The sequence below is a fragment of the Stegostoma tigrinum genome, chromosome 9, assembly GCF_030684315.1.
Source record: "Stegostoma tigrinum isolate sSteTig4 chromosome 9, sSteTig4.hap1, whole genome shotgun sequence".
NCBI lineage: Eukaryota > Metazoa > Chordata > Chondrichthyes > Orectolobiformes > Stegostomatidae > Stegostoma > Stegostoma tigrinum.
The window spans coordinates 57316916-57340640 of record NC_081362.1 but is presented as its reverse complement, the minus strand read 5'-3'; the positions used below and the strand labels follow the sequence as shown (position 1 = coordinate 57340640).

At 41.9% G+C, this 23725-nt stretch overlaps 1 protein-coding gene across 3 annotated transcripts in view; it reads left to right on the top strand.

The window, feature by feature from the left end:
• The first annotated feature begins 312 nt into the window (after positions 1-312).
• Positions 313-23725, top strand: part of LOC125454750 (spermatogenesis-associated protein 7-like) — a 159201-nt gene continuing 135788 nt past the window's right edge. For all 3 annotated transcript variants that reach the window (XM_048535902.2, XM_059648576.1, XM_048535903.2), the window contains exons 1-2: positions 313-417; positions 7896-7970. In XM_048535902.2, the coding sequence (XP_048391859.1) occupies positions 7910-7970 (61 nt within the window). In that variant the 5' untranslated portion in view covers positions 313-417; positions 7896-7909. The remainder of the gene's footprint in view (positions 418-7895; positions 7971-23725) is intronic.

Below are 23725 nucleotides of genomic sequence, written 5' to 3'. Positions count from 1 at the left end.
TAACTCCGGTTCCCCAGGTGAAGTTAAGGCCGGAGGATATTGAATTGAAGTTTTTTTAAATTATCAGTGTTTTCGTATAGTTGGGATTACTGACCCAGTATATTCTGGAAGGTTCTGTCTACGTTGCATTACATTGATTTACAACAACTTCGCAGATCGTGAATATTTGCGCTCGGTGAGCAGACGATCAATGGTAACTCGCCGTTGGCATGGTGACGAACGCGACATTGGACAGAATTCCCGCCCACAAAATTTTCTGATTGGTCAAATGACAAGCGTGCCCCATGGTAACCTGTACTTCATTGGTTATGTCCACTGTCCATATTCAGACCGATCGTAACGTGTTGCCAGCAGCAGAGAAATGTTTCTTCGTTTGAAAAAACCCTTCCTGTAAGAAAGTAACATCAACTAAAAAGGGTAAGAGAGACGATCTTTTTTGTAAATGTGAGTTAATTTGCAACATTTTGCTTAGTGTAATGCAACGGCGGGCGTACGTAATTATCATAGATATTTTGTAAAGCTCTCTGCAAATTGATAAAGTTCAGATGTGAAGTATTGCTTTCACAATTAAGTTTATAACGGAGCTGCAACTTCGAGATACTCGTAATTTTAAAAGCCTGGATTTATTCAGTATCAGCTCCTGAACCCCAGTAAAAACATTTTCTAACAGTATCCGACCCCACCACCCAAGACATTTTTCTATCCCCACCCTTGTCTGCTTTCCGGAGAGACCACTCTCTCCGTGACTCCCTTGTTCGCTCCACACTGCCCTCCAACCCCACCACACCCGGCACCTTCCCCTGCAACCGCAGGAAATGCTACACTTGCCCCCACACCTCCTCCCTCACCCCTATCCCAGGCCCCAAGATGACTTTCCACATTAAGCAGAGGTTCACCTGCACATCTGCCAATGTGGTATACTGCATCCACTGTACCCGGTGTGGCTCTCTCTACATTGGGGAAACCAAGCGGAGGCTTGGGGACCGCTTTGCAGAACACCTCCGCTCGGTTCGCAATAAACAACTGCACCTCCCAGTTGCGAACCATTTCCACTCTCCCTCCCATTCTTTAGATGACATGTCCATCATGGGCCTCCTGCAGTGCCACAATGATGCCACCTGAAGGTTGCAGGAACAGCAACTCATATTCCGCTTGGGAACCCTGCAGCCCAGTGGTATCAATGTGGACTTCACCAGCTTCAAAATCTCCCCTTCCCCCACCGCATCCCAAAACCAGCCCAGTTCGACCCCTCCTCCCACTGCACCACACAACCAGCCCAGCTCTTCCCCTCCACCCACTGCATCCCAAAACCAGTCCAGCCTGACTCTGCCTCCCTAACCTGTTCTTCCTCTCACCCATCCCTTCCTCCCACCCCAAGCCCCACCTCCATCTCCTACCTACTAACCTCATCCCACCTCCTTGACCTGTTCGTCTTCCCTGGACTGACCTATCTCCTCCCTATCTCCCCATCTATACTCTCCTCTCCACCTATCTTCTTTTCTCTCCATCTTCGGTCCGCCTCCCCCCTCTCCTATTTATTCTAGAACCCTCACCCCATCGCCCTCTCTGATGAAGGGACTAGGCCCGACACGTCAGCTTTTGTGCTCCTGAGATGCTGCTTGGCCTGCTGTGTTCATCTAGCCTCACATTTTATTATCTTGGATTCTCCAGCATCTGCAGTTCCCATTATCACTTCTAACAGTAAACTTCATTTTGAATGATAGGTGTACCATATTGTATCTTATCCGTTAGCTGACTTTTTCAATTTTTGTGTACAATAAAAAATGGCTTCTGTAGTCAAAGGGAAATTTCTTAAAATTTCTTTTCAATCACGCGGCACTGAAGTGCATCAATGTTCTTGATAGTTTCTGCAGAAAAGCTGCATTTATGTAGAGCACAAAACACCGGACGGATCATTTGTACAGGCTTTTTCAAAAATAATTCAAAACTGCTCCTTCTTCTTTTCCCATTTGTGCAATATCTTCCTTTATATAGCACACTGCATTTTCCATAAGAAGAAGTGACTCTCATTTGGTTGGGCAAATTATACCATGCTCCAGTCAAACCTCCAATATGAACTTCTTTTCTTTTAACTTTCAATGACAATTTTGAATCAATGAACCTCAACACAGACTCCTCAAACAATGGAAATATTCTGCATCAGCCTCCTCCTTCCACTACCTTGTATCTTCATTAAGCCTTTAAGAATTCCCTTTACTGTTTGCTGAACCTTTTGAGATTACATTCCGAATTCACAAAATCAGATTATCGTGTATAATGTTTAGGATTGTGAAATGTGCGTTGCCCCTGCAAACCCCACCTCTTCCTCCGTTACATTGATGAGGAGCTCGAACAATTCATCCACTTCACCAACACCTTCCACCCCAAACTTAAGTTCACCTGGACTATCTCTGACACCTCCCTCACCTTCCTGGACCCCTCTGTCTCCATCTCAGGCAACCACCTAGAAACCAATATCCATTTCAAGCCCACCGACTCCCACAGCTACCTAGAGTACACCTCCTCCTACCCACCTTCCTGCAAAAATGCCATCCCCATTCCCAATTCCTTCGCCTCTGCTGCATCTGCTCCCAGGATGAGGCATTCCACTCCCGGATATCTCAGATGTCCTCATTTTTCAAGGACCGCAACTCCCCCCCCGGCAGTGGTTGAGAATGCCCTTGACCATATCCCCTGCATTTCCCGCAACTCATCCCTCACACCCCCTCCCCGCAATAACAACCAATCATCCTCTGACACTTCCGCCATCTGCAATCTGACCCCACCACCAAAGACATCTTTCCCTTCCCACCCTTATCTGCTTTCCGGAGGGACTACTCTCTCCGTAACTCCCTTGTCCACTCCACACTCCCCTCCAACCCCACCACACCCGGCGCTTTCCCCTGCAACCGCAGGAAGTGCTACACCTTCCCCTACACCTCCTCCCTCAGCCCCATCCCAGGCTTTCCACAACAAGCAGATGTTCACCTGCACATTTGCTAATGTGGTGTACTGCATCCGATGTACCCGTTGTGGCCTCCTCTACATCGGGGAAACCAAGCGGAGGCTTGGGGACCGCTTTGCAGAACACCTACGCTTGGTTCGCATGAAACAATTGCACCTCCGAGCTGCGAACCATTTCAACTCCCCCTCCCATTTCTCAGACAACATGTCCATCCTGTGCTTCCTGCAGTGACACAACGAAGCCACCCGGCGGTTGCAGGAGCAGCCACTCATATTCCGCTTGGGAACCCTGCAGCCCAATGGTATCCATGTGGATTTCACAAACTTCAAAATCCCCCCTTCCCAGACTGCATCCCAAAATCAGCCCAGCTCCTCCCCGCCACCCTAACCTGTTCCTCCTCCTATCTCAAGCCGCACTCCCGCTTCCTTCCTACTAACCTCATCATGCCCCCTTGACCTATCCGTCCTCCCCGGACTAACCTATCCCTTCCTACTTCCCCACCTACACTCGCCTCTGCTGGCTCCATCCCTGCCTCTTTAACTTGTCTGTCTCCTCTCCAACTATCTTCTCCTCTACCCATCTTCAGTCTATTTATTTGAGAACCCTCTCCCCCTCTCCCTTTTCTGATGAAGGGTCTCGGCCCTAAATGTCAGCTTTTCTGCTCCTCAGATGCTGCTTGACCTGCTGTGTTCATCCAGCTCTAAACTTTGTTATCTCTATTGCCCTTGCAGTACAGCACTTGCAACCACCCTCCAGACTGAGCAATAGATATCCCAATTTTTATTTTTATGTTGGCCAAGCAACTTCCTTTTCCAAGCTCTATCTGTTCTCATTACAAGTAGCATGATTTTTCAAAGAGGTAATTGACATAAACAGAGAAGTTCCAGGTCACATTTGTTCGTGCCCTACATTCATTCAGATTTAATGAATGCCTTCTGACATGGAAATCGTGGACACAATTTCTCAGACAAGATTTCACCAGAGAATCTTTCTGCCTCAAATTGCTTGCCAGATTGCATTGGCAGGACCCCAAAGTAGGCAATTATGTTGAGGAAGCCTCAGGCCCGTGGCAATGTATGCTAACCTGACCAAACAAACAAATCTATTTACATAAATCGCCTTGTTTCAGAAATATTAGTTAGAATCAGCAATCCTAACTTTTTAAAATTAAACTTCTCTAAAAAGAAAGTTTCTGACCTTTGTTTCAAGAAATAGTAAAACACCAGTGATAAATTTCCGGAGGAATGCTCCTGGATGTCTGCCATCAAATTGACAGAAGAGCTGCAGAAACCCAGGGGAAAAAGAATCAGTTAGAAGACTTTGACTTTTGAGAAGCATTCTTTGAATTTGTGTTATTAGCTTTAACACTAATTAATAAATAGGAAATTCTGGGATGCACAAAGTGCAAGGCCAGATTCCCACTGGTTTATTGGTGCATTGTTAAAATGGATCAATTCTTCTATTCAGCTCTCAGGAAATGTTTGACACAAAGAGAATGTAAATCTGTCAATGCCTCCTGTTCCTTTCTGTACAGTTTCTATTCAAATTCAAGCTGAAACCACAGTAGAAAATCACCTGAAGTTGAGGTCACCACAGTATCCCTGCAAATCAAAATTATATTAATTTTGTTCATATGAACGGGACCCCTTTCAGATAGCTAAGTGTCCATTCAAAAATTATCATTATTTCTTAAGATAGTGAATATTCGCATTTCATTTTGCATGACTGAATTGATTGGGTACTTTGTTGATGCCATTTTTACCCTTTCCAGGAAAATAGTTTCTTTTCACTTGGGGAATAAATTTCATCCTGATCTCACTGACAAGCCCTAGTAAAATAAATGTGGAGAGATAATTGATAGTCAATAAATAAAGCCAACAAAGAATTTTCTTAATTCATTCCAACTTCTACTAGTTAATTCAATTTTTAAATATTTTTACCATGTTAAGCATAATATATAAGTTGGCAAATTTGGACATAGTATGGTCAATTATCGTGATGAGGTAAAATAAAATTACAGTATTATGACTTGACTGGCATTTGTTTTTCAATAAACTGTGCTGAGCTCCAGGTGTAAGGCCTTTAATGACTTATTTTTGAGGCTTTCATGAGCCTGCTGTTCTGTGAGTAATGAGTGTACAGTTCTCTACTTTTTATCTACCACTGTTTATTTAAACAGTGATTGTCAGTGGCAACATATAAATAAACTATTTTCTTCCAATGAAATATGCTACCTAATGGTTGCAACTACCAATGCTCATTCAACTTCATCATATTATTGGACTAAATATCTGAGGATTGCCTCCCATGATTATCAGCGAAAATATTCCAAAACATCGATGCATATAGATAGGAAAATTGATTAAAGTATGTTGAAGCTAATTACACTTCAGAGTAATGATGATGTATTTGCTGTTGAAACAGCTGGATATTTTGATTAAAAAAGAAAGTTCGCCCACATTTACATGTTCATTATTACCAGAGCGTTTCAACCCAGTTCTGTCAATATGATTCTAAAATAGAACCTTACAATTTTAATAAAATGTATTACAAAAGCTTTCTTTGCTGTCAAACATTGAATTGAGTATGAGTGCCAGTTATAATAGAATCATAGAACACATAACACATGAAGAGACTATTAAGTCCATCTTGCCCTTGCTAGTTCTTTGAGCATGCTGTCCAGTTAATCCCACTGTCATGTTTGTTCCCTATCTCATGCAAATGATTCTATGATATGTCCAGTTCCTCTTTGAAGGTTCTGTTGAATCTGATTCCATCACTGCTACGTCTCCCCTTGCTTGTTTTATGTATCCTGCCAATATTTAGTTTTGAAATAGCTTCACAATATGTTATTAGGTGATGTTATGGCTTTCTAAACAATTAATATTCAAAATGTGACATGAATATCCAAGCTCAATTGAATAAAATTGAAAACTAATGACATTTACCATACAAGAGGAGAACATCTGTGCAAGTGCCTCAATTTCAGCTTGTCCAAACTACTCTAACAGTAGTTCCCCATGTCCATATTTTTGACAAACCCTCATTCAACTCTACTTTAAGTGATGCCAAATTGTTTGTCATAATAACCATCTGTGGCAAAGCAATTGATTGTTTCATAATCTTCCTCCCACCTTCAAGCCTTTATTAGCTCATGGCTTGATTGTTTCCACACACTCATTGCCTGTATCACATCTTCCATGCTTCATAGACTTGAGCTGATTGAAACTTCTGCTATCCAGATCAGTGTTGAAGAGAATTATAGGAGATAGGATTTATAATCATCTAGAAAGTAATAGTTTGACTAGGGATAGTCAACACGGTTTTGTGAAGGGTAGGTTGTGCCTCACAAACCTTATTGAGTTCTTTGAGAAGGTGGCCAAACAGGTGGATGAGGGTGAAACACTTGATGTGGTGGATATGGATTTCAGTAAAGTGTTTGATGAGGTTCCCCATGGTAGGCTGTTGCAGAAAATATGGAGGCATGGAATTGAGGGTGATTTAGCGGTTTGGATCAGAAATTGGCTAGCTGTAAGAAGACAGAGGATGGTTGTTGACGGGAAATATTCATCCTGGAGTTCAGTTACTAGTGGTGTACTGTAAGGATCTGTTTTGGGGCCACTGCTGTTTGTCGTTTTTATGAATGACCTGGATGAGAGCTAGAAGGGTGGGTTAGTAAATTTGTGGATGACACTAAAATCAGTGGAGTTGTGGATAGTGCGGAAGGATGTTGCAGGTTAGAGAGCGACGTCGATAAGCTGCAGAGCTGGACTGAGAGGTGGCAAATGGAGTTTAATGCGAAAAAGTGTGAGGTGATTCACTTTGGAAGGAGTAACAGGAAAACAGAGTACTGGGCTAATGGTAAGATTCTTGGCAGTGTGGATGTGCAGAGAGATCTCAGTGTTGCTGTACATAGATCCCTGAAAGTTGCCACCCAGGTTGATAGGGTTTTAATGAAGGTGTACAGTGTGTTAGGTTTTATTGGTAGAGAGATTGAGTTTTGGAGCCATGAGGTCATGTTGCAGCTGTACAAAACTCTGGTGGAGCCACACTTGGATTCTTGCGTACAGTTCTGGTTGCCGGATTATAGGAAGGATGTGGAAACATTAGAAAGGTTGCAGAGGAGATTTACCAGGATGTTGCCTGCTATGGAGGGAAGGTCTTATGAGGAAAGGCTGATGGACTTGAGGCTGTTTTCGTTAGAGAGAAGAAGGTTAAGAGGTGACCTGATAGAGACATACAAGATGATCAGAGGATTAGACAGGGTGGACAGTGAGGGCCTTTTTCCTCGGATGGTGATGGCTAACACGAAGGGACATAGCTTTAAATTGAGGGGGGATAGATATAGGACAGATGTCAGAGGTAGATTCTTTACTCAGAGTGTAGTAAGGGCGTGGAATGCCCTGCCTGCAACTGTAGTAGAGTCGCCAACTTTAAGGGCATTTAAATGGCCATTGGATAAATATATGGATGATAATGGAATAGTGTAGGTTAGATGGACTTCAGATTGGTTTGACAGTTCGGTACATCACCGAGGGCTGAAGGGCCTGTACTGCGCTGTAATGTTCTATGTTCTATGTGACATAGAAAAATTTGGTCTGCATAATGGTAAGTTACAATACCGCTACAGTAAAGCAGTAATAGCTGTGAAACGCGCAAAGTTCTATATCTCTAATAGATTTCTGAGAGTCGCACAGTGTTGCAGCATTGTTTGGTATAAATGGGATAAAAATGGTATGATTATCACGGAAAGACATCTTGTTCTTGAAAAGTAGCTTTGAACTAAAAGCTTGATAAATTGAAAATTTTCAATAAGTTAGAAAACTTGCTTAGGAGAGTTTATAAAAACTTTTAACAAGAGATACCAGAATTGCTAAGTTTAACAAATTTGCTTGTCACCATTTTACATGTTGTTTTCTCTGCCATTTAGGACTTCAGTCAGCCATGATTCCTAAGCATTCCCTGATGGGACCATTTAAGGGACATATGTGCATAAAGAGCAGCCGTAAGTATCATTATAGTATAGGGTGGAAATCAACAAAATGAAACTGCATTCTGAGTCGTGTAATAAGTTATCTGTCTAGCATGTTGTTTTCTTTCAAATATACTTGACATCTGTGCAACAAGTACTAAGAAGCCACTGAAAATGGAACAAAAACTTTAGTAGTTGTTGTCCATGAGCTGTTACCATGAATAAGCTAGTTTTTTAAGGCTTCAACTTGTACTAGTATGAACAAGAGAACTCCATCCTTCTCCACAGGGCATCCAAAGGCTGGTCCAGTCCATTATCGACATCTGCTCCTGTGGCTTTTCCATCTCCCCACGTACTCCACTCTCGCAAAGGATTTACCTGAGAGCCACTGATAGCCAGGCACATAACCTGAAACGTATCTCTGCAAAATTGAGTACACAATCTCTGGAAGCATGGCAGGTGTAAATAAGTGTTTGAAATGAGGCCTAATACCAAATTTCAAGATGACTTCGCGTCTCCTTTTTGTGGTGCATTTTGCCTGCCAACACTTGATGTAAGTTACCCTAGCAAGGAATACACATCAGGAAATAACAGGCAGTGATGCAAGATTTTCCATCCATTTAAATTTACAAGAGGCTGTCATGGATGAACAAACTCAATCAAACCTCCTCAAAACATGGCAAGGAGATAGCGTAGACCCTAACGTTTTATTATTTTAAAGGCAAGTGCCAGGCATTGAGCGGCAGATCCAATTCAATTCATCAAACTATCAGGTTTGAAGCAAAATACATTTTATTGATATATAATTGTTAAAGCACAGACAACATAAAAACAAAAGAAAAGAATTAACTGAACAGTAACTCTATCAAAATACTAAACAAAATTTTTAAAAAACTACTCACTTACTATTCTAATTCAATAACATCCCCTAAGCACATCCTTGGCAAAGGCAAATTCAGTAGAATAAATTGTCTTGCTTACAATTCTAGCAGCAGGAAGAGAGCCCAAGCTTTAGCTGTTATAAAGTGAGAGAGAGAGATGTAGCAGCTTTCACAACCCCAACAACTACTAGTGGCTAAACTGAAAAGTTCTGGTTCGATGAAAGCTTGACTACACCCATTTAGGGTGCTTCTATTGTTCCAACTCTTAAAAAAAACCAAGGCCTCTCAAGCTGTTTACTTTAATGGCTTGAAGCAGACCACTCATTACCTCCATTTCAAACTCTCTTCATAAAAATTGATTGAATATACATCTTAAAACATAGTATCATCGCAGTAATGTTAGAGCATAAATCAGGTAGGATACTGATAATGCAAATCAGTATGCTACACAGACTAAAGACCACCAAAGGCACTTTTCAGATATAAACGAATGGAGAGCAGGTTTAGTAATCTGTTCTCGGCTTAATCAATGGTTTAAAGGAACTGCTGAAGGCCATTCAGAAAACAACTAGGAGTATTGCACATTTACTTTTATAGGGTCAAGAGACGGACACCTGGTCTATTTGGGCCCACAGATACATTGGGTGATTGCCAGGTGTTAAAATCCATTTCTAAAACCAATCTTGGTTGCCAGTTTAGCACGAGAGCTGGCTGATTTCCTGTCTTACCACCAACCACCAAGGTGCAGCGGATTGATTACTTAGTGCTCAGACCATGCTGGTAGCAATCATATGGGCCTGAACTGAGGGTGGCTTGGGCTTACTGAACAAAGCTGTCTGCAGGTAGCACATACTCTGTTTGCACCTGGTTCGGTCGGATATTGAGGATCATGGATCCAGTCTTCAGTTACAGGGAGCAAAATGACAGAAAAATATTTGCAGTTGTTTAATTGATACACATTTTCTGTTTATTGAAGTGGTTTTCTATTTACTCATTGCAACTTGAATCTTTAACTTATTGCTCTCTAACTTTGTTGATAATTTGTTTTAACTTATTGTTTGACATTTGTTTTCTACATTTCAGTTCAGATTTGTTGGTATTATGCTTTGAATCTGTTTGCAAGGTGTGATGGTAAAAGTGTGATCATGGAAGTGTGATTTCAAAGTGTGAAGTTAGAAGTAAACATTTCATAATAGTGGGTGCAGGTTGTAGATTCAGGTTTTCAGGTTGTAGATAAATGTTGTCAAAATGTGTGAATCACCAGTGTGTATCTTTGAGTTTTCATTTGATCAAAATCTGTAGATTTTAATTACTTGGAGTTCTAAAACCTCATTCAAATGAGCAAGGTTGGTCCTTGCACCTCCCTGAATCATTACAGACCATGAATATATCTGTATAATAGTCTGCAGGAAATCAAAGTCAAATTACCATGATAGTGAAGAATTAAAGGCTTATCCCTACTCACACACACCAGGCCACATGTACAATCAAAAATAAATCTATAATAATAATTTTTATTTTTAAAAAATCGTGCTGAAGTTCCAAGTGCAGGTGGCTTTTATTCACCTAAAAACATTTTCAACATGTTTTGATGTGGGAGGAGTTCTAGTTCCCAAGAATGAGTTGTATAGTTAAAATTAATGCAAATGAGCTGTGGTTTGGTATGTATTGAAATCTACCAATGTCCTCTCTGAATTAAAAATGATTACTCCTCACGATAGAGGTCATTTTCATACTAGAAAGTGCTTCGCAGTGATTGTAATGTGATCAGGATATTGGATAGCACACCAAAACATAAAGAGCATCACTGACCACAGCCGGGAAAATATCCTGTGGTAATTTTCAGAATTAAAGTTTTATCTGCAGAAAATAGTTTAAATGCCAATTTCAACAAGCTGGGAGGTTATTATACTTAAAATATTGGGTTTGAAGAGATGGAGCTATAAAACAGCAGGTGAAGAAACTTAAAACAATGCATGACCTCGCTGAAAGCAGGAACTGAAAAGTAAAATATAGAAAGGAAACTGACACTTTCTATGTCTAAAGAAACAGAAACTGATCCTGACTTCATTCTGCCCAGAAGTTTTGGTTTCCAGGATTTAAAGCTACAATTCTATTCCTCATTCCCACCCAAAACACTTAAAATCATTCAGATGCCACTTTCTTGTTAACATCAGGGCCTACTATGCAACTTGTCTACACATTTTGCTTGTTTGTAATTGCAGGCTAAATCTAACTTTTTGTTGTTTATTTGTTAATTTAGTTGAGTTTAATGGACTCAAACCCACCTCATTAAACTCCTACCACGCCCATAAGATATCTCCTTAATGTGAGGCTAGCTCAATTCTACCTACTCAGTGTAGCCGAAAGAGCTTGCCACTTACCAATATTCCAGAATAAAAGGACACTCCCGGCATCCACGCCATCTTGAAAATGCCATTACGTACCTACTGCAAGTGTTGGGAATCTGGAGTAGCCTTGCATAGTTCAATATGTATTCACTGGACATGACTGATTAGGATAAATTGGCACCCACTTTACAGACAGGTACCCAGGTGTTCTGGTCACTGGGTCGGTGAAGAGGCGAGATAGCTTATTTTATTTGTCCAAGGGACATAAGTGTCACTACTAAGTCAGCATTTATTGTCCACCCCAATTGCCCAGACAGCAGTTAAGAGTCAAGTTCACTACTTTGGTTTTGGAATCACATCTAGGCCAGACCAGATAAGGATGAAAAGTGCTCTTTCCTAAAGAAAATTAGTGACCCTGATGACTTTTTTACAACAAACAGCAGTGGTTGCATGGTTGCTATTGACCAGCTTGTAACTTCAGATTTTTATTTAATTCAAATTTCACCAACTGTCACGATAGAATTTGAGCCCATGTCCCAGAACATTGGCCTGAGGTTCTGAATCAGTCCAGTGATGTTACTGCTATGTTACCACCTTCTCCTACACTCCTCATCCATGCCCAGCCAAATCAGTAAGTACCATTCTTCATTCCAGTGCAGTTCTTACATTAGTCCCACTGTCAGTGTCTTTCATGGCATAACAAAAATAACCCTTGGCTGTGATGCCTTCTCTCTTTTGTGTCCCGCAGGTCAAGTGACATGCCCACTGACTGAGTGGTCAAATGGGCTGCTGTGCAAGAAATGCTGTCCAACACCTCTGAGAAGGAAAGTTCAGATGCCTCAGAGGAAACATAGGCGAGGCTCTGCTACCACCCTCTTTAGCAGTAGGAGCAGCAGCTCAAACCCTAACACGTTGGTGGAAAGCTTTGCTAAGTTACAGTTGGGAGCACATCTGTTTGAACAGATCACTGCCACATCTCTCCTGCTGACTTGTGGAGGTGGAGGAAGAAACACTGTAGGTCACAGGCACTTGCACTGCTGGAGACAAAGCACCTGCTCTGCCCCAGGCAGAAGAGGACCTTGCAGTGTTGGCATACAGGGACTTAATGAACGTGCACAGCGTGAACAGACAGAGAAGCACCAGGTATTTGTATGGCAGGAAATGGCCCTCGTAACCCACAGGCTACCAGGCTGCAGCCACACTATGCGGCCCCAATTGCCTCAGGCATCTGAACTTCTGGCTACCTTTAGGGAGATGCTGGTGGCTGCCAGGAGACCCAGGTTCAGCTTCCTCAGGGTCTGCTAGACTTGCACCCAGACCTGCACTCCATTGCACAAGCCGTTGGTCCTGAGTAGCAATGATAAGGGGACAGGGGAAATGGGCCACCTTGAACTTACACCTCTGAAATAGACAGGTCAGTGCCAGTCAGCACCCAGCTGGAAGAGGCCTTTCAGAGGAAGCCATTGAGGTGGGTGGACTTTTCTCCTTCAGCCTGCTTGTAACATCACGCCTGAAACAGTTCAAACTGAGGAGTGTGTACTTGCCTCCAGCAAGCACAGATGCAGCATGTTGAACCTTTGAGACAAAAATATCCTTAGGGTCACCTTATGAAATTGTCTCCGCTACAGAACAGGCTCCCTCCAACCCAGCAGCTGAACCTGACTAGCACCTAGACAAATATCAAAGAAACTCTCGAGGGCAAGTTGCAGACATGGTTGGCATTTCACTGGAATTAAAGCCTCACAACTGTTAAAACATGCTCGGAGTGTCACTACTTCTGATTGTTTGTGTTTCTGTGTAGCTCCTATTGTAACTGACACGCTGTATGATCAGACACCAGTTTACATGTGTGATGTCCCACAGAGAAGTTGCTGCACCATGTGTGTGCAATGTTAAAATCACATTTAGAAAGGTCTTCAACAACAAATCACATTTGTCCAGGTTTGCAAGTATTTGTAGTGGCCTCAATGGATAAAGATATCACTTTCCCACAAAATGGTCTACAGTATTTGTACCTGGGAGGGGTTTGGCACACAGTGAGCCAATACATAGGTATTTCCCGGGAGCAGGTGGTTGCCGATGTGTATCTTGTATAGTGAAGGGCCTGTGTATAGTGTTATCGCCCTTTGAAGGGCATCACATTGTTGGGCTCTGCAGTCCCCTCCCATAACCAGGTTAAGGCACTTAGCTTGCCAATTGTGGATGTGGTTGTGGTCATTTTCTCACTTTTGCACAGTTGTAATCTCCAGAGTAATGGACAGTGACGTCAAACATTTGCACCATAATTTCCAGAGCCCATTTTCAAGCATCAGGAAGGCCCAGAAAATCTAAATCCCTTTCCTAGCAGCACTTCCCATGAACTGCAAAGGCATTACATCTCTTCAGGTGCCTACTGAATTTGTCATGAGCACCCCACAACCCCACCCGACTGGTATGTGAGGTGACTGTGCCAGACATGCGCTGTTCCCCTTGGAAGACAGGGTGACCCTTACTGTCAGTGACCCCTTTCCCATGTGACATTACTCTCATCCATGTTTTAATATCTCCTACCCTTACATGTACAATTGCTCCCTTCAAGTTTGTCATCTCTCCTGCACCCCAGCCCTAATTTCTTTCCCACAGCAGTAGTCCCTTTCTCTTCTGACCCTTCTTACCCCTTGCCTCCCTTGGATGGACATGTCAAACTAACTGCAGCCAATCACCCAAACAACCTAGCTGGAGAGCCCCAGACAGGAAGTGCCCGTACCCCTGCCTGATGCATGAACATCACCCCAACTGTGTTAGTCCTAGGCCCTGGACAGTCCTTTATGGAAGCACAGCACTGACCTACTCCCTGACTACGGAGGCACAGACTCCTGGATCAAGACTATCCTGACTGTGACAAAGCCCGTGGTCTGATTTTGGATGCTTTCTTGACTTATTGCACCTGGACACTCTGTCTGATGCAAGCCTCCATGGACTACACTGAAGATCGCTCCCTTCAGACTTAATTTTGCTTAAGGTACATGCAGTGTGTTTGCCGTGTAAGTTCCTGGTAGATAGTGCAGGTATGAGAGTGACGTAGCAACATCCTATATGCCAAAATGTTTGCCCTGTTGGTAAAAGACTGCTGACCAGCAAGACAAGCAGTGTGTCTCTGTACTAAGAGGCCAGGCAAGGATGCTGTGAGAATGCATTGAGGCGTGAAGTAAGTGAAAGCTAAGAGGGCAATGGAGCAGCCCTGGGATGCAGCCTGATCTAGTATGTGAGCTGGGTGTGTCCTTGTACACTGAGTGTCCATACAGCAGAAGTGTAAGTGCAGGTGCTCGTGTGCTTGGAGAGGTGCCATGAGGGTCTGAGAGACTCCAATTGTTCAATTCCAAGATTTGTTGGCATGAGGTGTGTGCAGCTAATGCACTGGAACATGCCTTGGACATGTCGCTGGGTGTTCAAGATGATGGTCTAGTGGTGTAAGTGACTAGATGAAGTCACCAGGTACCCATTTTGACTTTCATGTCAGGAGTTGTTGTTCTCTGAAGACAAAAATGTGCATATTAATGAGGCAAGGTTCAGTGTTAATGAGACTATTAATAGGCAAAATCTGTATTAATATGCATCTCACTATTTCCTCGTGAGACTCTCATCTCAATACCTTGAACTCTTTTCGAAACTGCAAGTTCTTTTCGACATTGAGAAAGGCCACCTCACCTGACTTCTCACACAATTTACTCACATTTCTTGGCATAATCCATGTCATTCAGGGCCTAGGCATTTTGAGTCAACCTGTTGGAGGGTGTGACAAATCTCTGGAGCAGATGGGATTTGAAACCAGCTACGTATCCATATAAAAATGACTAAGCTGTCTATATAAGTCCAACGCAATTAACATTCCAACTGCAGTGAATGCAATAACAATTCCACAACAAAGTGATATTTTATAGTGTATAGGAACTCTCCCTTCAGGCACCAAATTACTGCAGTACCTTACTGTAGTCCAGCTCTGAAGAAGCGTCACTGGACTTGAAACATTAATTCTGATTTCTCTCCACAGATGCTGCCAGACCTACTGAGTTTTTCCAGCAATTTCTGGTTTTGTTCTTGTTTCTGATTTCCTGCATCCACTGTTCTTTGGGGGTTTTTTTGCTGTGGTACATATTTTTGTTCAATATAATGTGAGCTAGGAGTGCTCATAATGAGCATTCAGTTCATTTCACAAAGAAATCAAATTTGTAAATACCAAACTTATGAACCCTTTCTTAATCTTTTAGACCTCTAATATAGAATGGTTGAATGTTTAGGTTAGGAATAACGAAGAAATATTTGCATTTACATGGTGCATTTTATAGTATCTCAATCTGTTTTACAGTTAGTTAAATATTGCGAAGTAGACTCATGTAATAGAGAGAACACAGCAGCTGGTTTTACACAGAGGAAAGTCCCCACAGACTGAAGAGACAATGACCAACGACTCGTTTTTTAAATGATGTTCATGAAAGGACAAATATTGGCCAAAATGCTGGGGTAAAGTTCTCAACTTCTCTTTAGAATAGAGCTGTGAAATCTTTATGTTCACCAAAAAAATGTAAACAGGGACTCTAGTTTAAAGCTAATAAAATGTGAGGCTGGATGAACACAGCAGGCCAAGCAGCATCTCAGGAGCACAAAAGCTGACGTTTCGGGCCTAGACCCTTCTCTGATGAAGGGTCTAGGCCCGAAACGTCAGCTTTTGTGCTCCTGAGATGCTGCTTGGCCTGCTGTGTTCATCCAGCCTCACATTTTATTATCTTGGAATTCTCCAGCATCTGCAGTTCCCATTATCTCTAGTTTAAAGCCACAGGTTGAAAGGAGGCATCCCAATCATGCATCAACCCTTCAGTGCTATGCTGGATTTTCAGCCTAGAGTTTTGTGCCTAAGTCTCTAGAATGGAACTGTGAACTCACAAACTTTTGACTCAGGGGTACAATACTGAACTCCAATCTTTCTCAATTGAAAGCACCCAGAAAGACCCTGTTTTATTATGTTTTCTGCCTTCAAATTCCAGTAAATTTCCCAATCTCAATTGAATTATATGAAAATAAATATTTTTGCTGAGCAATATAAAAATGTGACTACAGGCATAACCTTGTGGTAATATTTGTATCTGATCTTCTATAATCCTTACAATCTCCAGCAAATATGAAGATATGTTAATATGTTTTATGTATTTGCATGTTCATTAAAAGCTTAATTTAATCTCATTTCTTGGAAATTATGTGAGCATTCGCTCATAATGGTTTATTTCTTGCAACTGTTTTCACTTACTCAGAGACCTCAAGAATCACTGCAAGACGAAAACATGCTGTGCACTGAAATGAGTGATGCATCTTTGTGTAACACTGTGTATACTTTATGAATTGCTGAGACAATTCATTTTGTAAACTTTTGTCTGACAAGTGAGTTGCTTGTTTCCATCCAACATTAAAAATGGAAGCAGCAGTAACCGTTTATTCCCCTGAGCTTGCGTTGCCATTCAATACTATCATCACTGATATTGTGCTTCAACTCCACTTATCAGCCTACTCTCCATTGTCCTTGATTCCCTGAGAGGTTAGAAATCTATCCGTCACTGCCTTGATCCTAATCAATGATGGAGACTCCACAACCCTCTGGGGCAGAGTATTCCAAAACTTTCTAACCCTTTAAGAAAAGTAATTCCTTTGCATCTCAGTGTTAAATAATTCTGAGTCGGTATCCCTGCTTTTTAAATTGCCTGACTGGTGGAAACAATCTCCCAGCACCTACCATATGAAGCCCCTTCAGAATCATGTACAATTTAGTAAGATTGCCTCTCACTATTCCAAACTCCAGCACATATGACCCAATTTTTGCAGCTTCTCATTATAGGACAAATCTTTAATCCCAGGGACTAATTTAGTGAACCCTCATTGTACAGCTTTCAGTGCAAAGATATATTCAATTAAATGTGGAAATCGAAACCAAAGACAGTGCACCAAATGTGGCCTCAGCAAAACACTATAAACTTGCCAAAAGGTTTCTTTATTCCTCCATTCAATCCCCCCTTGAAATAATGGGAACTTGTGTTTGCCATTTGCCTTCCGAAAAGCTTGCTGTACCTGCCTGTTATCATTTTGCATACCTTGTCCGAGCATACCTAAGTCTTTTGAGCATCTATATTTACAAGTTACACACCTTTCTGAAAAGAAATTCTCCCATTCTCATAACTAAAATGAATAACAACATTTCCCTACATTATAATCTATTTGCTATCTTGTTATCCACTCACCTTGCAACCTCTTTACCTTTCACGTTGTTCTTTACTTTGCCTTTCCACCTAGCATTGTGTCATTAGGAAACTTTGATACATTACTGTGTGTCTCTACATGTAAGTTAATGCAGATTGCAAATAGGTCAGGCCCCAGCACCATTCCTCAAATTACCCCACTAGTCACATCCCGCCAACTTGAAAATATCTTGTTTCTATAATTCACTGCTTCCTATAGTGTAACCAATCCTTTGTCCATACAAATATATTACCCCCAGCATGATGAGCCCTTGTCTTGTTTATCAATCTCTGTTCAGCATCCAATGAAATGCCTTTTAGAAATCAAGGTATACTACATCTGTTAGTTCCCATTTATTTTTCTTACTGGTTAAATCCTAAAAAAACTCTGAGAAAATTGTCAAAAAAGGATTTTCCTTTAGTAAAATCATGGTGACCTGTTTTAAGTATATTACACCTTTCTAAGCATACTGTTAAAACTTCCTTAGTAATAGCCATTATCAGAATAATTGATAGATTAACTGAGTTGTAGTCGCGTGTTTTCTCCCTGCCTCCTTTCTTGAAACGTGATACAATATTTTTCAACTTTTAATCTGATGGAACCACTTCCAAATCCAAGGAATTTAGGAAAATAACAGCCAGTGCATTTATTATCTCTGAATTTATCCTGTTTGGAACACTAGAGTATAGGCCATTAGGTCCTGGGGATTTATCAGATTTTAGTCCCTTGCTTTGTCCAATTCTTTTTATCTGTTGATATTAATTTCCTCATTGTTTTTAGTCCTAGATTGCTGTCTACTCTGAAATGAAACTTGTGCCACCTTCTGTAAATACATCAAATAAAACAAGTGTAATAAACAATAAACTTCAGTGGCTGCTGTATTTCTATTACTCTCTCCCACACAATGCCAACAAGATATAAATCCAGAGATTACAAATTGCTGCCTCAGTCTGTACTTGCAAATTGATGAAAACTGTTCAATTATGAAAAGTTAACCATTGCTCAGTGATTATATTCATGCCTCTGAGTCAAAGTGTTTAGATTCTATCTAAGACTCAAGTGGATGATGTGGATTGGCACTTTAGTGTGACACTGAGACATTAAATGAGACATTGAATTGAGGTCTCATGTGGATATAAAAGATCTAATGATAAATTCGAAGAATGTCGGGGTGATTTTCTAGATGGCCAGGGTAATATCCATCCCAAAGACTGCATTAAGTGCAGATTATTTGTTCACGCATCTCACTGCTGTTTGCCAGACATTATTGGGCAGACATTGCCTGTTGTGTTTGCCTACTTTGACTATGCTTCAAAATGAATTCAATTATTGTAAAGCACATTGAAACAGCCTAAGGTTATACATGCTTCTTCTTAAAAATTTCAGAGAACAGGAAATAATAAGATTGTGAATGCTTTCTTTAACTTTCAAAGGCAGCAAAGATGACCTGAAATGACTGGTAGCTATTATTTAGCAATTAATCTGTGTGCCTCAATTGATGAGTTATTGTTCTTAAGCAGAACAATGGCTCATCTATACTAGTCTTTGCAACAGTTAAATTTTTAATTTAATATGCATATAAAAATATAATGTAATACTTTTTGTTTTATTCACTCACAGAATGTGGGCTTCACTGGCTGTTCCAGCATTGTTGCCCATCTCTAGTTACTAGAGAAGGTAGTGATGCAGAAGGTACATAGCCTTCTTGAATTTCTGAAATCCGTTTGGTGTAGTTACATCCACAATGCCACTAGGGAACAAGTTCCAGGATCATGACCCAATAACACTGAGGTAATGGATTTCCAGTTCTGGATGGTGAGTGCTTTAGAGGGGAACTTGCAGGTGGTGGTCTTCCCATGAATCTGCTGCCCTTGTCCTTATGGATGGTAGCAGTTGTGTGGTTAGAAATGCTGTCTAAGAATCATTGGTGAATTCCTGCAGTGCATTTTGTAAATGGTACTGTTTGCTGCAACTGAGCATCAGGTGGTAGAGAGACTGAATGTTTGTAGATGTGGTGTCAATCAAATATGCTATTTTTCCGGATGGTGTCAAGCTTCCTCCATGTTGTTGGAGCTGCACGCATCCAAGGCGAATGGGGAGTATTCCATCACACTCCTCACTCGTGCCTTGTAGATGGTGGACAGGCTTTGGGAAGTAGCAAGTGAGTTATTCACTGCAGGACATTCAACCTCCGACCTACTGTAGTGGCCACAAAGTTGATATCACTACTCTAGTTCAATTTCTGGTTAGTGTTAATCCCAGAATGTTGATAGTGAGGAGTCATTGATCGTCATTGGAGGAAAGTAATGTTAAATTCTATCAAGAAATTAATGTACCATTAAAATTCATTTAAAGTTTGTAGTGCCCATGAAAGTTGTTTATTCACTAAGTAAAAAGCGTTATCATTAATGTTAGACCATCAGTGAGAACAACAGGCAGAACAAATTGTCTGCATTAGTTCGTTACGATTCAAATAGATATTAGTTTTGTGAAGGCATCTTCCCACCTGTGTTCTCCCATGATGGATTGCTAATCTGAACGGAGCATTTACAGAGAGGAATTGATTAATTTTCCATAAGGAGGGAACTAAACTGACAGAGAGTTGATTACCTTGGAGGGCTTTGTGCAGATCCATCAACTGTGAAGAGATTGAATGCAGTTCTGTAGGGATGGAAATTATGTAACATGAAACTCACAAAATTCTTGCAAGGAGTGACAGGGTGAAGATAGATAGAATGCTTCCCCTGGCTGGTGACTCTAGAACCAGGGCGCAGTCTCACGATGAGGGCAGGCCTTTTGCATCTGAGAGGAAATATCTTCACTTGGAAAGTCATGAATCTTTGGAAATCCTTAACCCAGAAGGCAGTGAAATCTCAATCATTGATCAGGTTCAAGACAGAGATCAGTAGGTGTCTCAAGACTCATTCTCTGAATTAAATTCTGTCTTCTAGCTGCAGCCCATACTGCCTGCCTATCTATTTCATGGTGCAGTCAATTGATATGGACCCCACTGTTTGCCACAAATATTACCACAATTCAAAATTCTACTCTGTATTCCACCACCCAGGTGCAGTGGCCCTCGTACTGACCCTTGGGGAATACCAAAGCTTACCATCCTTTAGTCTTAAAAATAACTATTTCCCACAACTTATTATTTTCTATCCTTAGGCCATATTTTATCAAAGCTGACATCGACTCTCTTGTTTCAAAAGTCTTGACTTCTTTCAACTGACTGTTCTGTGCACCATGGTTAAAATGTGTCTCAAGTTTCATATGGTTAATGTCATTTCATTCTTTCATCAATGTTGTCTGTTAATTCATCAAAAATGCAACTGTCAAGCAAAAATTGCATTTTACAAATTGAGGCTGACTGTCATTACCTCACACCTGATGATCTGTTTCCTATTGTTCCTCAAGCCTTTCATACCACTGATGTTAATTTGACGGAACTTCAGTTACTAGGAGTATCTTTATATCCTTTCGGAGAATCATGGAATTCATACAGTGTGGAAGTAGGCCATTTGGCCCATCAAGTCCACATCAATCCTCCAAAGAGTATCACACCCAAACCCACCCATCTATCCCTTCCACCCATCCCTGTAACCCTGCATTTCCCACGGCTAACCTACCCAGAAGCACATCCCTGGACACTTATGGGCAATTTAGCATGGGTAACCCACCTAACCTACACATCTTTGGACTGTGGGAGGAAACCAGAGCATCAGAAGGAAACCCACGCAGACACGGGGAGAATGTAGGAACTCCACACAGACAATCGCTGAGGCTGGAATTGAACCTGGGTCTCTGGTACTGTGAGGCAAAAATGCCAATCACTGAGCCACCGTGTCACCCCTTTCTTGAAGAAGTATATGACATTTGTTGCCCTGCAATCCTCTGGCATCTTCACTATGCCTAGGGATGATTGGACAATTATAGCAGGCCCTTCAGTGCCTTCCTACAGCGAACTGGGATCAAACCCTCCATACCAGGTGACTTATCTATTCTTAAGCATAGCCAAACTTCCACAGCATACTGCCATTCAATTTTCAACTCATTCATTACCTCCGCCATCCACTCTTCTACTGATATTTTGTCAGCAGCTTGATCCATAGGAAACATCACAGTCGCATTATATATTCTAACCACATCCTGTTCTATAACACTTCTGTCTCCAAGCATCATCCATTGCTCCATTACCTTTTTTGTTGCCAGTTTTTGTTTTAATTTAATGTTTGCTAGATCCCCACTCGTCCACCTGAAGTTACTTTTTTGTTCTTGAGGATCTATGATTGCTCGCATATTTGCTCCTCACTCTTTGTCTTCGATTAGTTGGAGACCTAGTAAATATTTTTACCTAAAGAGTAGAACTCCATGACCACAAGGAGTTGACAAAGGTAATGGTGTAGAAGAATTTCGCGGCTTTCGAACTGCAGATGCTGGAAATCTGAAACAAAAACAGAAATTGTTGGAGAAACTCAGCAGGTCTGGCAGAATCTATGGAGAAAAAACAAACCCCTCTTCAAAATGACTGTGGCTTGAAAAGGTTTGTATGTGTGTTGATGCTGGCATAGGGGGAAGAGTAAACAATGGATGGAGAAAGAGCCCAGAGAAAGAAAACAACAGTTTGGAGACAAAATAATGGGTAATGGTCAGCATAGAAGAATCAATAGCTGTCAATGGGGACAATGGGGTGGTTGTGGTAGAAGCCCATGTGATGACAAGGCTTTGTGTGCAGGTGGAGGGGAGGACAAGAAAGAAGGTGTTCAGGCACCAAAATTGTAAAACTTATTTTTGAGTCTTGAAGGCTGCAGGTTCCAAATTCAATGAGAGATACTGTTCTTCCAGTTTGCATCGATCTTCACTGGAGCACCACAGCAAGCCTGAGGCAGTAATTTTGGACAAGGAACTGGTGTGTTGAAATGGCTGGCAAAAAGAAGCTCAGTTTCATTTTTATGAATAACCATAAGTTTTCTGCAAAGCGGTCACCCAGTCTGTTTCGACACCCCAAAGCAAAGGAGAGCACATCGTGAGCAGCGAATACAGCAGACTGGATTGAATTATCTTCCACCCAGAAGATGTGTCTAGGAGAGGAGTGAGGAAGTAAACAAGTGGGTCTTGCTCCTCCTGCGGTTGCATGTGAAAGTGCTGTGGGGTGTGGGGAGGAGCAGACCAAGGTGTCCCGGAGGGAACGGTTCCAGCAGAAGGCTGACAGGGAGGGGAGGGGAATATACTACTGATGGTGGCATCCCACTGGAGATAGCAGAAATGGTGGCAAATGATCTTTAGATGCTGATGTGGTGGTAAGTGAGGGCCCTATCAGTGTTGATGGGATGAGAAGGGATGAGGGCTGAAGTGCGGGAGGTAGATTGAACACAGATGAAGGTCTGTCAGTCACAGCAGTGGGTAAACCTCAGTTGAGGAAGAATGTGGACAGAACATTGCAATGGAAACGGAGACAGTGGGAGAATGGAATGAAGTCTTTACGGGTGTGAATATGTATAGTCCACGTAACAATGTGAGTGAGTGAGTTTGTAACAGATGTTGAAGAAAGGAAGGGAGGAGTCAGAGATGGGTCACATGAAACTTGCGCCACACAAGTTGGAAGTAAAATTAATACACATTTTCAATTCTGGACACGAGTGGCAGTAGTGATGAGGTAATTGATGTACTGGAGAAAGGGCTGTGGATGGGGGCCAGAGTAGGACTGGAACAAGGAAGGTTCCTTGTACCTCACAAAGAGACAGGTAAATCTGGAGCCCATGACAGTACCCATGACCAGACCTTTGACCTGAAGAAAGTGAGAGGAATTAAAGGAGAAGTTGTTCAATGTGAGGATGAGTTCGACCAGCTAAAGGAGGGTGATGGTGGACGGAGGTAACAAAGTGTGGAGCTGGATGAACACAGCAGGCCAAGCAGCATCTCAGGAGCACACTCCTGAGATGCTGCTTGGCCTGCTGTGTTCATCCAGCTCCGCACTTTGTTATCTTGGATTCTCCAGCACCTGCAGTTCCCATTATCACTGATGGTGGACGGAAATGGTTCGGAAGGGTGGGGATGGCTCCTGATCTTTGGACAGCTGGTGTGGAGAAGCCTGACGGACCTCCCCATGTGACTGCACTTGGACCAAGCTAAAGTAGCCATTAATAGGTCCATACATTGGCAGTAGAATTGTGGAGGGTATGATCATTCCTGACGTCCTCCCCATCTTTTGCAGTTATGCACTTACACATGTGTCTTTGAAGAAGGAATGCATAGTATCTGATGGCATGCTTAAAGCTTTTAGAGGCCATTGGAC